The 13,674-nt window shown below is 36.8% G+C and overlaps 1 protein-coding gene across 1 annotated transcript in view; it reads left to right on the plus strand.

Annotated features, from left to right (window-relative positions):
* DPYD (dihydropyrimidine dehydrogenase) overlaps window positions 1-13,674 on the plus strand; it is an 821,052-nt gene that overhangs the window by 696,673 nt on the left and 110,705 nt on the right. Inside the window, exon 20 of the mRNA XM_039228461.1 lies at window positions 3,486-3,665. Within this exon, the coding sequence (XP_039084392.1) occupies window positions 3,486-3,665 (180 nt within the window). The remainder of the gene's footprint in view (window positions 1-3,485; window positions 3,666-13,674) is intronic.

Genomic DNA, 13,674 nt, shown 5'->3' on the forward strand with positions numbered 1-13,674 from the left:
AGATGTAACTAACCATAAATAGGTAATTTACAATTAATGTTCTTAATCTCATTTAATGAGCAATAATGGGAAAAGAATAGCACTCCGCAACCCTGTGTTACCTTGCAGGTATTTGTACGGTCACTTTGCATAGAAGCTTTGACTGAATGTGCATGCACCTAAAACGGAAATTCAGGGCACTGTGTCAGACCTCTGGAGAAGACTTTTCAGTGGCAGTAGGAACTTTATGATACTCCTCAAATCCTACTGTACAGGGGACCGCCACCTACTCAGCCCTGCTGATCCTGCTGAGAATCCAGGGGCCCCTATTTAAAACAGCTCACTATAAGGATATTCATGCTTATGGAAATAATTAATAGTGGCAATGATCCTTATAATGGCACCTGATGTCCTGCTGTGAAGAAAGATAAACCAGCCTTCACCATAAAGAACTTACGAATTATACTAAGCAAACATGTTAACGCCTATTAAGAGTCCTAATCAGAGCTGTTAAACAAACAAAGAGATGTCATGTAAAACACACCCATTTAGGAATAGCAGCTACATGTTTGGCATTTTAACAGGAACCATTTACCTCGGAGACAGAGATAAAGCCCTCAGTGGAGTGTAAAGGTTAGGCAGGAACAAGGCACCTTTCTGAGCAAATTCATTTTCTGACATCAAATCCCATGGCCGAAGCTGTTCCCAACGGTGTGCTTGCATCCTAAGATTTATTTTGGGTCTTATTACTATTTAATCAGCAAATTACTTGTTTCTTCAGATGTGACTTATTATTGTAAGCAGTGCTTCTTAAAGGGCTATGAAAATGTTGCTACAATGAAAAGTAAAAGTCAAGAAGAACTTGTTTATCTATAAGAAATTCACTTTGCAGATAACATTTCAGGTTGAGGTCCATCCCTACCAGGGCTTAAGATCTTGCTATTCTGTGCGGTCCAGCAGCATCAACACCACTTGGGAGCTTGTCACAAATGCAGGATCTTGGGTCTCATTCCCAACCTACAGAAACAGAATCTGAATTTAAATAAGATCCTCAGATAATGTATATATATATATATATATTAAAAGTTTAAAAGAAAATATCAATGTGCAAAGTTCCTATGATCAGACATTCCCATCAGGAAAACTAATGAGCTTCATCTTATCAGAAAGTAGAAATTAAATTACTCATGGGAAGGTATATACATAGGTTGACATTTGCCTTGTGATGAAACCTATCTGAAGTGATCCCCTCAAACACCCATGTCTGATGGTGGCTTCCAGTGTTTGCAGCATAGCAGACCATCCCAGCCATGTTCAGTCGCCATCTTGTAGTCTCTCCTCCCTTTTGAGGTTTTATGTTTCCTTCATATACTCAGTATAGCTCCTAACTACATGACACACTAGCACTATAGAATACGAGCGTAGGAAGGGGTGGGAAAGAGGTAGTGTTCCTAGCCATAGGACCTACCATGTTCTTCCCTGGTTAAAATACACCAACTCTATGTTAATTTACTTCAACTAAAAAAATTACAATACAATACAATGCACCAAGTCTTCTCTTGATCATCCAGCGCCGTTGGGCTAAGTCTACCATACACAAATTGTGCCATTAAGAAAATTAGTGGCGTTTACATCTTCTCACTGGATAAATCAGGAATAAATGAGATTCAGCTTTACTATTCATATGTTACAAAGTATCTAGGTTGCTTTTAGCTACAGGTATTTATAACAATCATGAACATCACATAAAGAACATGACATGATGTTCTTTTGAAATCTGATTTCTTATGGTCATATGGTGCACTACTTTAAGACTAGAGTAAAATTATACCCATAAGCATATACTACAAAAAAAAAAAAGAAAGGAAATCTCACAGTGAACAAAAAGGGTAAAGTAAGGCATCAGTTGACTTACAGTTTAAACAAATTCTGTGGAGGAAATTATGATTTTTATAATTGTTCTCAAAAAAATCAACTCTAAGAAAGTTATAAGAGGCCCAGTTAATGCTCAAATTATTCTTCTTGAGAAACATTTTTTTAATGTAATGTAATGTAATGGACTTCATGGAAAATATTCTTTGTGTTTAGTAGTTATTCAATTCTCTTCTTAACATTGTAGTAACATACAGCACTTGAGAAAAGGAAATGAAAGATTTTTGTTTCTGCTTTTTGAGGTGTCTTTGGTAATAGTTAACCTAGAAGTGTTTATCTAAATCCATTAAATTCAAGGTCTACCTCAAATCCCAACACAGACTTGCAGGTTTTTTTTTATTAGAAGGATCCTAATTTCTCAGATTCAACCTTCCTTTACTCTCGAATTTTTTTATTCTTTATCTTCTGACATATGGTCACTCAAATTAAAATATGTCTTGTAATTTATTCATGCATTTGACATATTTTTAAAATTTCTTAATGTTTATTTTTGTCAGAAAGAAAGAGAGAAAATGAGCAGGGGAGGGGCAGAAAGAGAGAGAGAGACAGAGGATCCAAAGCAGGCTTCTCACTGACAGCAGAGATCCCGATGCGAGGCCAAACCCACAAGCAGTGAGATCATGACCTGAGCCAAAGTCAGATACTCAACCGACTAAGCCATCCAGATGTCCCAAAGGCATATATTTATCAAGAACAGAATAAGTGACAAACACTGTGGATATTATAGTCACCAAGATCAAGACAGTTTCTTCCCACCTGAAACTTCAGTCTGGGAAGTGAGCTGTAAATCAAATGTAGTATAGTTATAAGTAAAAAACATATCGGTAAAAGAAGGCCTTAACCTATTCTGGGTTCTTGGAGCCTCCTTTAAAAGGTGATATTTACCATGAGATAAAGAGGGGCCAGTACTCAGCCATGGGTAGAAGGGAAGGATTTTCTAGGCTGCAAGATCTTATGAAAAAGTCTTAAGGCAAGGAAGGAATGTGGCAAATGTGAAGAAAAGAGCAAGACCTGGGTGATTGGAGCAAAAAGAACAAGACTAGATGAGGCTGAAGAGGTAGACAGGGGTCAGTGGTGGTTGAGTTAACAGATGAACAGCACTCAGACTCAGCAAAACCACCTCTGAACTTGAGAACTACCTCCAGGCAGTACATCCCAATCAATAGAGGGCAAATGAGAGAGTTAAAATGTCATTTCTTATGCTGTACTTAATTTGATTCCTTGTAAATCCAACCAACTGGATCTAATTTTTAACAGCTGTACTGAGGTTTGCCTGACATACAGTAAACTGCACATATTTAAAGGGTACAATCTGGTAAGTTTTGAAATATGTGTATGCCTGTGAGGCCATCACCACATCAAGTTTATGAAAGTATACATTGTCCTGAAAGCTTCCTTGTGCCCGTTCACAGTCCCTCCCCACCCAGCACTCCCATCCCCACCCAATGATTGACATGCCATGCTTGGAACAGTGCCTGGAACAGAAATAATTTTTCTTGAATAAATGAAAAGTGAGCCCATTTGGAGAATTAGCTCTTGGTTTGACACTGGGTTAATTGCTCCATCTTTTCCAGGTATGCAGTGCCGTTCAGAATCAGGATTTCACTGTCATCCAAGACTACTGCACTGGTCTCAAAGCCCTGCTGTATCTGAAAAGCATTGAAGAACTGCAGGCCTGGGACGGGCAGAGTCCGGCTACCGTGAGTCACCAGAAAGGGAAACCGGTTCCTTGTATTGCTGAACTCATGGGAAAGGTACGTGCTCAACTTCTGTTGTCCTTAAGAACTCTATCTCGGTCACTTTCTATTTCAGGTCTTGTTTTCTTTCACACTATCTCACTAACAGAGGAAACACAGTGCCTTTTGGATGTTATTTCTGTAGTAGAATCATTCTGAAGGAGGCTTGATTACAGTTATATGATAGGTCCGTGAGTTACATTTTTATAAAACCAATATAACACAAGGTCATGTAAAGGGAAAAGATTGAAGTTTGTAGTGTAAAGTGCCTCCAAATTCTTGCTTACAGTGGCGATGACTGGCATTCTTTGCAGTGGGAGGCTGGAGATTTCTTTATTCTTTAACAAGCTCTGGAAATTATAACATTACCTTTCTATTTTCAAGACAATCAAATCACTGGAGCCCTGAATAATATGATGAAGTTTTTAAAATTAAAATCTAATCAGCATCCTTTGTAACTGCTTTTGCTATGTGGTTAAACCTGGGCTCAAAAGGTTATGTCCCAACTTTCTCACTAACTGCTATTTTCAGAGAAATATATACTACATTTACATTTTGTATAATACAGTGATTTTAGCAAATCTTCTCTAAAACAACATTCAGCATTTTGCCTTTGTATTTCCTTTGTATTATTCTAAATAGACAACCATTGTCAGAAGACATTTCTTGAGTCCTGAATGAGGGGAGGAAAAAATTATAATTCTTAGTCTTTTCAGCTTGTCACTACATCAATAATTAACTTTAGGGAAAAAAAAGAAAGGCAAGTATAAAAAGATTCTTTAAGGAAGCATTTAATAATTCAAATGAATCTTAACTTGAAACAGGTCACATGAAAAAGAATGGAAAACAAAAACCCTGGGTACTCTGCCTTGGGTGCCAGGGTTAGGGGTTCTGAGAGAACCAGAGAAACATCATATAACTGACTTACATTTGGCTAGTTTTAATAGAAAATATCACTCTCCTCCCAGGTAGCCAAAAATAAGGGCTTCTTGAAAAATAATGTGCATGATTGCAAGTCCAGTAATGAAAAACAAAAGAGAGAAAGAAATAAAATCTTACAGTGTAGATTCCTGGAAAATATCATGATGAATGACTTCATGAGTAGCAATCAAACAGAAAAAAGGGTGGGTGGCATTAATATTTATAATATTGTAATTAGCAAGACTGTGCCTAAGCAGCATTATTAATGTAGCTAATCATATTATCATAAACTGAGTCTGCAGTATTTAGACAGTGAGCGTTCTTGCCTTTATCAATGACCATCAATATCTGAAGGTTGTTCATAGCAAAAAAAAAAAAAAAAGCACCTGTTCTTTTCCACAAATAAATTTATACTCATTAAATGTAAATATCTCAAATAAATTGGCTCTGACATGATAGTTTTGATAGTTTATGACCATTAATAAAAACATTGTCTCAAATTTGAGTGAATTGAAATGTTAGCAGTTATATTGCACTGGGCTGTTTTGTCTTTAAGGGACTTCCACACTCATTTCAAAACTTATATATTCAAATAAAAGATGAATAATGTTGAAGACACTTGTGTCAATAACGTAAGTGGAAATTGATTTTCTGACAGTTTGAATCTAGATTCCAACTTTATTTTGGTAAGCCCAGCCTTCATCAAAATCATAAGTGTAATTTTCAGCATTATCATTTAAAAAAAATTTTTTTACATATTTTTGCCTATGTGATTATATTAGCAGTTCACTTATCAACTCTAAGATGAAGAACTAGCAGTTGATCTGGTAATAGATCTTTGCTCTTGGATTCCCTTGTGTGGCCTGACATGACTAAAACAATAGATGATTGTCCCCCTTTATCTTAATGTCCCTGACAGTGAATCAAAGTGTGCTAGATCCCAACGCATAGGTGGCTTCCTAATTGTTCCTCATAGTGTTGCTGGTGTGTGTGTGTGTGTGTGTGTGTGTGTATCTTTGAAAACAACTAATATTGCTCTCTCACTAGCTGAAGGATAGGATGCTGCTTCTTATAGTGTTTTCATGTTACAGGGAAAACCTGAGATGATGTACACTCTTTAGAAGGGCCTGTTAGAAGAAGCTTGGCTTCTTATAGGAAAGATTTGTTTGGAAAGTACAATTGTTACTCTACTTAATCTTTCACTCAGAGGTCAGACTGGAATAAATTAGAGTAGAAATTTAGAAGAAACCAATTACAGTACAGTGTTTGAAGATGGAGAGAAAATGAGACGTTAGCTATGGAAACAAGGATTTGGCCAAATTAGCCATGTTATCTTTTAAGCAATTAGTGTATTAATATACTCTCCCTTTGCATACCTCACTTATTAATTTATTAAACTTCCCAAGCAGTGTTTCTTCAGGTTGCTTTGGAAAGGCAAAATGTCAGGCATTTATAGTTTGCTCTGGTCTTATGGTGCCAGTTGTATAAATCTGTACCTGCAAACATGAGAACAAAACCCATACAAAGAGCAGCCACAGGCTTTGTCACACCACAGAGCAGTTGATCTCAAACTGCTGGTGCTTAAAAACCATGGGGTATACTTAGGAAAAATGTACATTTTCTGTCCCTGCTCCTCGAGATGCTTATTCAGTTGGTCAGAAGTGGGTCCAGGAAGGAATCTGCATTGTGACATTGTGATTCTGATGGAGGGATCTAAGGATCCACATTGCCAAGGGTAATAAAGGAGAGAATAGCAACAGAAAATCCTTAAGAAATGGAGAGGTTAGCCATGGAGTGCAAGGCAAGCTGCTGTTGATGGAGAAAGCTGGCAATAAACAATTTTGAGCTGGAAGATGAGTGAAAGAGATGACAAAATCCAGACGCAGCATGCTGAGTTCTGAGTGGCCAGTGGTGGAAAGTACCTGATAAGGAAATGGGGGCAGGGAATTAGTGCGGCAGTTACCTCAAAGACATGTAAGTTAGCAAGAAGAATTTGAGGATAGAGACACTTTGCCATTGAAGACATAACATCCCCAGTCCATGCAGGTGGTCAGCAATGAAGAAATCCGTGAGGATAAGGAAGCAGAGATATTCACAGGGACATCAGAAAGGAAGGATCTCAGCAGCAAAGCATCCATTTATTTGCTCTCAGTTATCTTAATGCCTCCTTATCCCTGGTAAAAACCTAGGCACCTCAGTGAAAGTGAAGTGGTTGTTTGCCACACATAGGACAGAGGTTACCAGCAGAGTCCAGAGTAAGACTGATAGGTTTACATGATGTTTTGTTACTTAACTAGGGAGGCGACTTGGACAAGTTAATTAAGCTCTTCCAACCTCTCTCTAAAACTATGAAATGAAGATAACCACAATATAAGTCCACAGTCCCTCATTAGCAATTCTGAAATCCAGAAAGTGCTGAAACCAACATTTCACACAACTCATTTGGCAGCAAACATGACCTGAGCTGATGTGAGGCTATTTATAATTTTTATTTTTTTTCCTCTTTGAGTGAACATTTAAATGTTTACTACAGGGAAACCGGTGCATTTAATTCCAAGTTGCTCCCCCACATCTTGCTGGGAGGTCACACATTTACTTTGCTGAAGCCCCCAGAACACCATTTCTAAATCTGAGATATATTTGGCCCCAAGATTTTAGTTAAGGGGTTGTGAAGAATATTTAATTGAGAATGTAACTGCAATTATAGCGTTAGCCACAATTCTTCTTTAGAATTGGAGGCAAAGTATATATTTTAGTGATATCAGAAAATAAAATATTAGTATTTAGAATTTTTAGATGTGGCAAATCACAATTATGTTGAGATTATTTGCTTGGGAAATATGAGAGAAATTGGGTGCTCCAATATTAGAACAGAAAATTTTGCAACCGAAAAACATGGAAGGAAATGACTTCACTTCTTTATGCTTGGGATGGGAGCAGGATTCCTAAGCAAGAGCCCTTGAAAGGGACCAGCACAGGCCGAAACTACTGACTGATTAGGGTCTGCATGCATTTTTACTTTCTGTTCCCTGCATCTGAAATGTCTTTCCCATATTGAAGAGAAATTCTCAAGCACCCCTTCTCTCTGAGTTATTCTTTGATCTTTACATCAGAATTAATTTCTTCTTCTCTTCTTCAACCTTAGTTGAAGCAAGTATCACCCAGCATGTGAATTTTTGAATGTCTTTTTCCTCTAGTAGACAGTAAACTCACTTCCCAATTCCTTGGACACCCACTGATACACAGTAAGGGCTCTGTAAATGCTGCTCGAATAAGTAAATGAATGATAAATGAATGCTGTAAGAAAACAGCTAAGTGGTAGCATTAAAAATTAGTAGTCATTTGACTTACTAAGCCATTGCTTTTCCCATCACATCAGAAATGAAATGAATTTGTAAAAAGTAACTTTGAACTTAAAGTTCTATTTCACGTATGAATCTAGTTTCGTAAAATGAGATAGAAGAAATCAGAGATAGGCAGGTGAGCAACCTTTATTCTTTCTTGGCGTAGCAAAATGTACCTAGAGCCAAAACTTCTCGAGGGCCTAGATCACACACTGTGTACCAGTGTCTGACACAACATCCACCATGTAGAAGCGAAGGCATGGTAGCTGGACTGCTGAATATTTATTTATATTGATCAATCACACATTTATTTTCAGATCTATCTTAAATGTCACTTCCTTTGTGAACTCATCAATGACCCTCTTCTTCTCTCTTTAGGAAAGTTGAGTCCCTTATTTCTCTATTCTTGTTCCTGTAACTGGTATTGCATTTATTATATTGTCTTCTGGCTATAGGTCTTCTTGTCGATCACTGAGGTCGTTATGAGCATCTTGAAAACAGAGGTCATGTCGTATTTATATGTGAATTTTCAAGCACCTAGCACATTGCTACATGTTTATATAACTAATTTGCACAAACTATCTGCGGCATCCTTATTTGGAAGGAAAACAGAAAGCAAATTTATAATCAAAATTCCAGCCAGTCCCTTTCAAGAATAGCAGTGATTTTAGAAGGAACACATAAAGTGCCAGATTACTTTCAGTAGGTATTAAAACATGATGGAATACACATCAGTGATATTAATAAGTGAACAAAATCTGTTCCCATTAAAAAGCCTTCATTACGGTAAAATCCGAAAAAACTGTCAGTGTGCTTGTATAGCACCTCCTAAAACAAGGCTTTATTTTGATGAAACATATCAAAATATGTGCATTCTCATGTTATTTTAAAGCCACAAGTGATTGGACTTTACAAAACCACTGCTATCTAGTTGTGGTATTTATATGTAAATATCTAACTATCTATTTATTTGTTTCTGGCTTGTTATCCAACACAGAGAACAAAGAAGTGTTCAAAAAGAACATATGCTATCACAAGCATGACCATTACAAAAGGCCTAGTAACAATCTTGGAAGAGGAGAGAGGTATCTTCAACTTACAACTTTAAAAGTTTTATGTCTTCCATGCTATTTATTCTTTCGTGCTTTGAGATATAATTTGCATAAAGAAAAATGCACAGGTCTTAAATGAACCATTTGATGAGTTTTGACAGATTCAGACATCCACAGAATCCTCACGTCTGTCAAGATATCTAAAGTTGCCAGCATCTTGGAAGAGTCCCTTCTGCCCCTTCCCAATCATTATCTCTCCATCCTCTCCTACCAGAAGTAAACACAGTTTGGTTTATATCATCATAGATGAGTTTGTTCCTATTCTGTAGCATCATATAATTTGAATTCCTAAGAATATGTGTTTTTGTCTTTGTGGTTATTTCCACTCAGCACAGTGGTTTGGAGATTCACCCATGTTGTTGTGGGTGTTAACTAACTCATCTCTTTTTATTGGTGAATAATATTCTACTGAATAAATATATCATCATTTGGTTATTCATTCAAAATGACAGTTGAGCTGTTTTCACTTTTACAGTTTTATAAATATGTCTAAAATAAGCTTTTAGGCATAACTGTTCTCATTTCCTTTGACTGATACCTAAAAGTGTAGTACTTGGGTCATAAAGTGATGTAGAAGTTTTATAAGAAACTTGCCAACAGACTTCAAAGTGGTTGTACCATTTTATACTCCTGCCAACTGTGGATGAGTGTTTCAGTTCCTTCACATTCCAGCCAACATGAGGTAGTCTCCATCTTTTTATTACGTGTACATTGCATTTCCTTGTGATTTGAATTTGAATTTGATTCAAAAACTAATGATATTAAGCACCTCTCCATATTCTTGTTGCTATCCATATATCTTTTCTGCGAAGTACCTATTCAAATCTTTTGCCTGTTTAAAAATTGGTTTATATTTTACTGAATTTTAGGAGTTCTTTAAATATTCTGGGTACAGCTCCTTAGATGCAGAAAAAGCATGTGACAAAATCGAGCATCCACTCATACTAAAATCTCTAAGCAACCTAGTAATAGAAGGAAATGTCCTCAGTCTGATAAAGGGCATGTACAAAAAATTCTACAATACATGTCATATTTAATCTGTGAATAAGTAAACTTTTTCTTCTAAGATCCAGAACTAGGGATGCATGTATACTCTCACACTTCTCCCCAGCATTGAACTAGAGGTCCTAACTAGTGCCTAAAGATATAAAAACCAATAAATGGCATTCAGATTGGAAACCTACTAAAATTGTTATTTGCAGATGGTAATACTGTATACATCAAAAATCCCAATGAATACATAAAAACACTATTAAAAGCAATAAATGAACTTAGGAAAGTTTCATGATACAAACATAGTATACAAAACTGAGTTGAATTTATATATGAACAGTAGTAATTATGAACAACCAGAAAATTAAATTTTAAAATTCCATTTACAATAGCATTTAAAAAACCACAAAGTACTTGGCAAAAAATTAAAATGTATGCAGTATCCATACACTGAAAACTATAAGGAAGTCCTGAGAGAAATTAATGAAAAAAATCAATGGAGAGATATGTTCTCTCCAGATGAATCTGTAGATATATCACAATCCCAATCAAAATCCCAACACATGTTTTTGTAGAAGTTGACTATTAAATTTTAGAAACTGATTCTAAAACTTACCTTGTATTGAATACAATAGAGGTAGAATAACGAAAACAGTCTGGAAAAAGAACAAAGTTAGAGGATTTGAACTGTCTTCAAGTTTTTCTATTAATCTAAAGTAATCAAACAAGCATTTTTTTTTAATTTTTTAATGTTTAACTTATTTTTGAGAGAGAGAGACAGAGCATGAGAAGGGGAGGGACAGAGAGAAAGGGAAACTCAGAACCAGAAGCATGCTCCAGGTTCTTTTTTTTTTTTTTTTTAATTTTTATTTATTTCTAGGAGAGAGAGAGAGAGACAGCGTGAGCAGGGGAGGGTCAGAGAGAGAGGGAGTCACAGACTGAAACAGGCTCCAGGCTCAGAGCTGGCAGCCAGCACAGAGCCCGACGCGGGACTCGAACCCACGAACCGCGAGATCATGACCTAAGCGAAAGTCGGACGCTTAACCGACTAAGCCACCCAGGCGGCCCGCAAGCTCCAGGTTCTAAGCTATCCGCACAGAGCCCGACATGTGGCCCAAACCCACGAACTGCGAGATCATGACCTGAGCTGAAGTCAGACAACCAACTGAACCCTCCAGGCGCCCCCAAACAAGCATGTTTTAGTATCAAGATAGACAAATAGATGGATGGAACAGATAGAAAATCCAGAAATAGACCCACACATATATACCCAATTGACTTTTCACAAAGGTGCCAAAAAATTCAATGGAGAAAGAAAAGTCCTTTCAATAAATGGTGCTAAAATTAATGGAACCTCATATTTTCCTCACACAAGACATAAAAGTAATTTTGAATATAACATAGATATAAAAGTATAAAAATCTTAAAGAAAACATAAGTAAATATCCTCGTGACCTTGCGATAAGGAAAGATTTCTTCGATAGGATGCAAAACACACTAACCAACAAAACAAAACTGATAATGTATAGTTCATCAAAATTAACTTCTGGTCATCAAAAGACATAATTAAGTATATGGAAATGCAAGCCACAGAATGAGAGGGCATATTCATGATATTTATATTTCACAAAGAACTTGTGACCGGAATAAATGTATGTAATACTTTAAAAATGTAAAGCAGAAAAGCATGAAATATTCAATTTCATCAACAACTATATGGAAATCTTAAAATAAAAAGCCCATTGGTGAGAACCTATCTTTAGGCTCTTGTAACTAACTCTCACCCATCTATGATACTTTTTTTTTTTTTGCTCTTTTCTCTAATACGACTTTAGAGCTAGCCCAGAAAAGGAGTGAGAGAGATGAAAGCCATTTTCCTTCAAGTTCATCTTATGGCCCTGTGGTTCTTGTCCATGTTACTTTCTCCCATTGAAGCTTGTCCCTGTGGTTATTCCTTTTGAGGCTGCCAGTTGGGTACTTTATATTGTTAGAAAACTTCCAGATGACATTTTACCTTTCTGTCAGTTGCTTGGGTAATGATTGAAATAGGAAGCAGTATTATTGAGATCACCTTCTATGATTGTAGCAAGATTGCATGAGGCTAAATGTTTTTATTGATTTAACTGACTTCAGAACACATGGCAGAAAATGAAAACAAAAAAACAAAGCACCAGTTCCTGAAAGTTCAAATTTTCCAAGATTACCAGATCAGAGTCTACTCCGTAGATATTATGAGAACTTCTCTACATCTCTAAATATCATCAGATGGTTTGAGTAGCATCTTAAGTAGAATACTGAAATGCCAAGTATCCTTTAATAATAGGGCAGACAGAGGAGCCTGAGTGGTTCAGTCAATTAAGTATCCAGCTTAATTGAATTTCAGCTCAGATCATGATTTCAGGGCTCATGGGTGTGAGCTGTGTGTCAGGCTCTGTGCTGACAGTGTGGAGCCTGCTTTTTGGGATCTTCTCTCTCTCCCTCTGTCTGCCATCCCTCCCCCATCTCAAAAAATAAACAAATTTAAAAAAAAGAATAGGGCAGACACCTGTTTATAAATGGTAATTATTACTAAGTAGAAGCAAAGAATCTTGAGTAAGATTTGATATCCCCCTCTTGTAGTTCTGAGTGTCTGATCATCTCATTAATGTTTAATGATACCACAAAGAAGTCAGCATGCCATAGTGAAAAGAACATGGTGTTAGAGTCTGGCAGGTCTAGGTTTGAATCCAGGCTCAATGTCTTACTACTGGGTGAACTGGGGCCAGATGTATGAATCACACAATCTTCTATTCCTGTATTGGCAAAGTTTAAATAATGATATCAGTTTCATAGGTGCTTTGTCAAGATTAGAAATCATATGGAAGTGTATAGCACATAGAAAGCAGACATTCAGCACATGCCACTTAGTGTTATAGTTAATTCTAAAATAGATGATGGATAGATAGATACATAGACACATAGATACATAGATATAATGTAGGTACAGACATAGAAATATTGGGGTAATTTCTATATGTGTAACTTACACATTATTTTTATACTTTCTCTTAACCTTCTACTGATAATGTGATTTTACTAGCTTAGTTTTGTTTGAGCTTGTCAAAATCTAGCACCTTCATCCTTTGAAGCACTCCTTTTTGGAAAAAAAAGCTTCTAAATAATCCAGAAGTGTTCACTTTCCAGGTATAATGAAAGTAAATTTGTTTAATTTGGGATTCAAGCAGTTAACCGATGATGAGTGGTCCATCATCGGTCCTAAAATAGGTAGAAGGGAGGAGCCTACTAAATGTTGTCAAATCAGAGTAACAATACCAGAATTTAAAATGGGCCATTAGGGGAGGTGCTGGTGGGAGTCTCTCATGTCATTGAATGAGGTAGTTTTGCATTGCTTATAACCAAAATAGTTTATGCCACTATGAGCCTTCCCAGCTTAGTCTCTCTCCCATCTCAAGGGTATATGGGTCTATTTCACAGGGCAACTCTAATCAGTTGGTAGTAGTTGCCAGCAGCAGTATGTAGAAAAAGATTATGTTCCAAAGCCAAGTCCAACAGAGGTGTGTGATCAAGTGGCAATGCCTGCATCAGCATGGACACAGGACAAGATATTGCAGAATATGGCTTCCCACTTCCTGAGTGTGGAGAGTTGACAGCTGGCCT

Source organism: Hyaena hyaena, unplaced genomic scaffold, assembly GCF_003009895.1.
Source record: "Hyaena hyaena isolate Hyena2069 unplaced genomic scaffold, ASM300989v1 scaffold_32, whole genome shotgun sequence".
Taxonomy (NCBI): Eukaryota; Metazoa; Chordata; class Mammalia; order Carnivora; family Hyaenidae; genus Hyaena; species Hyaena hyaena.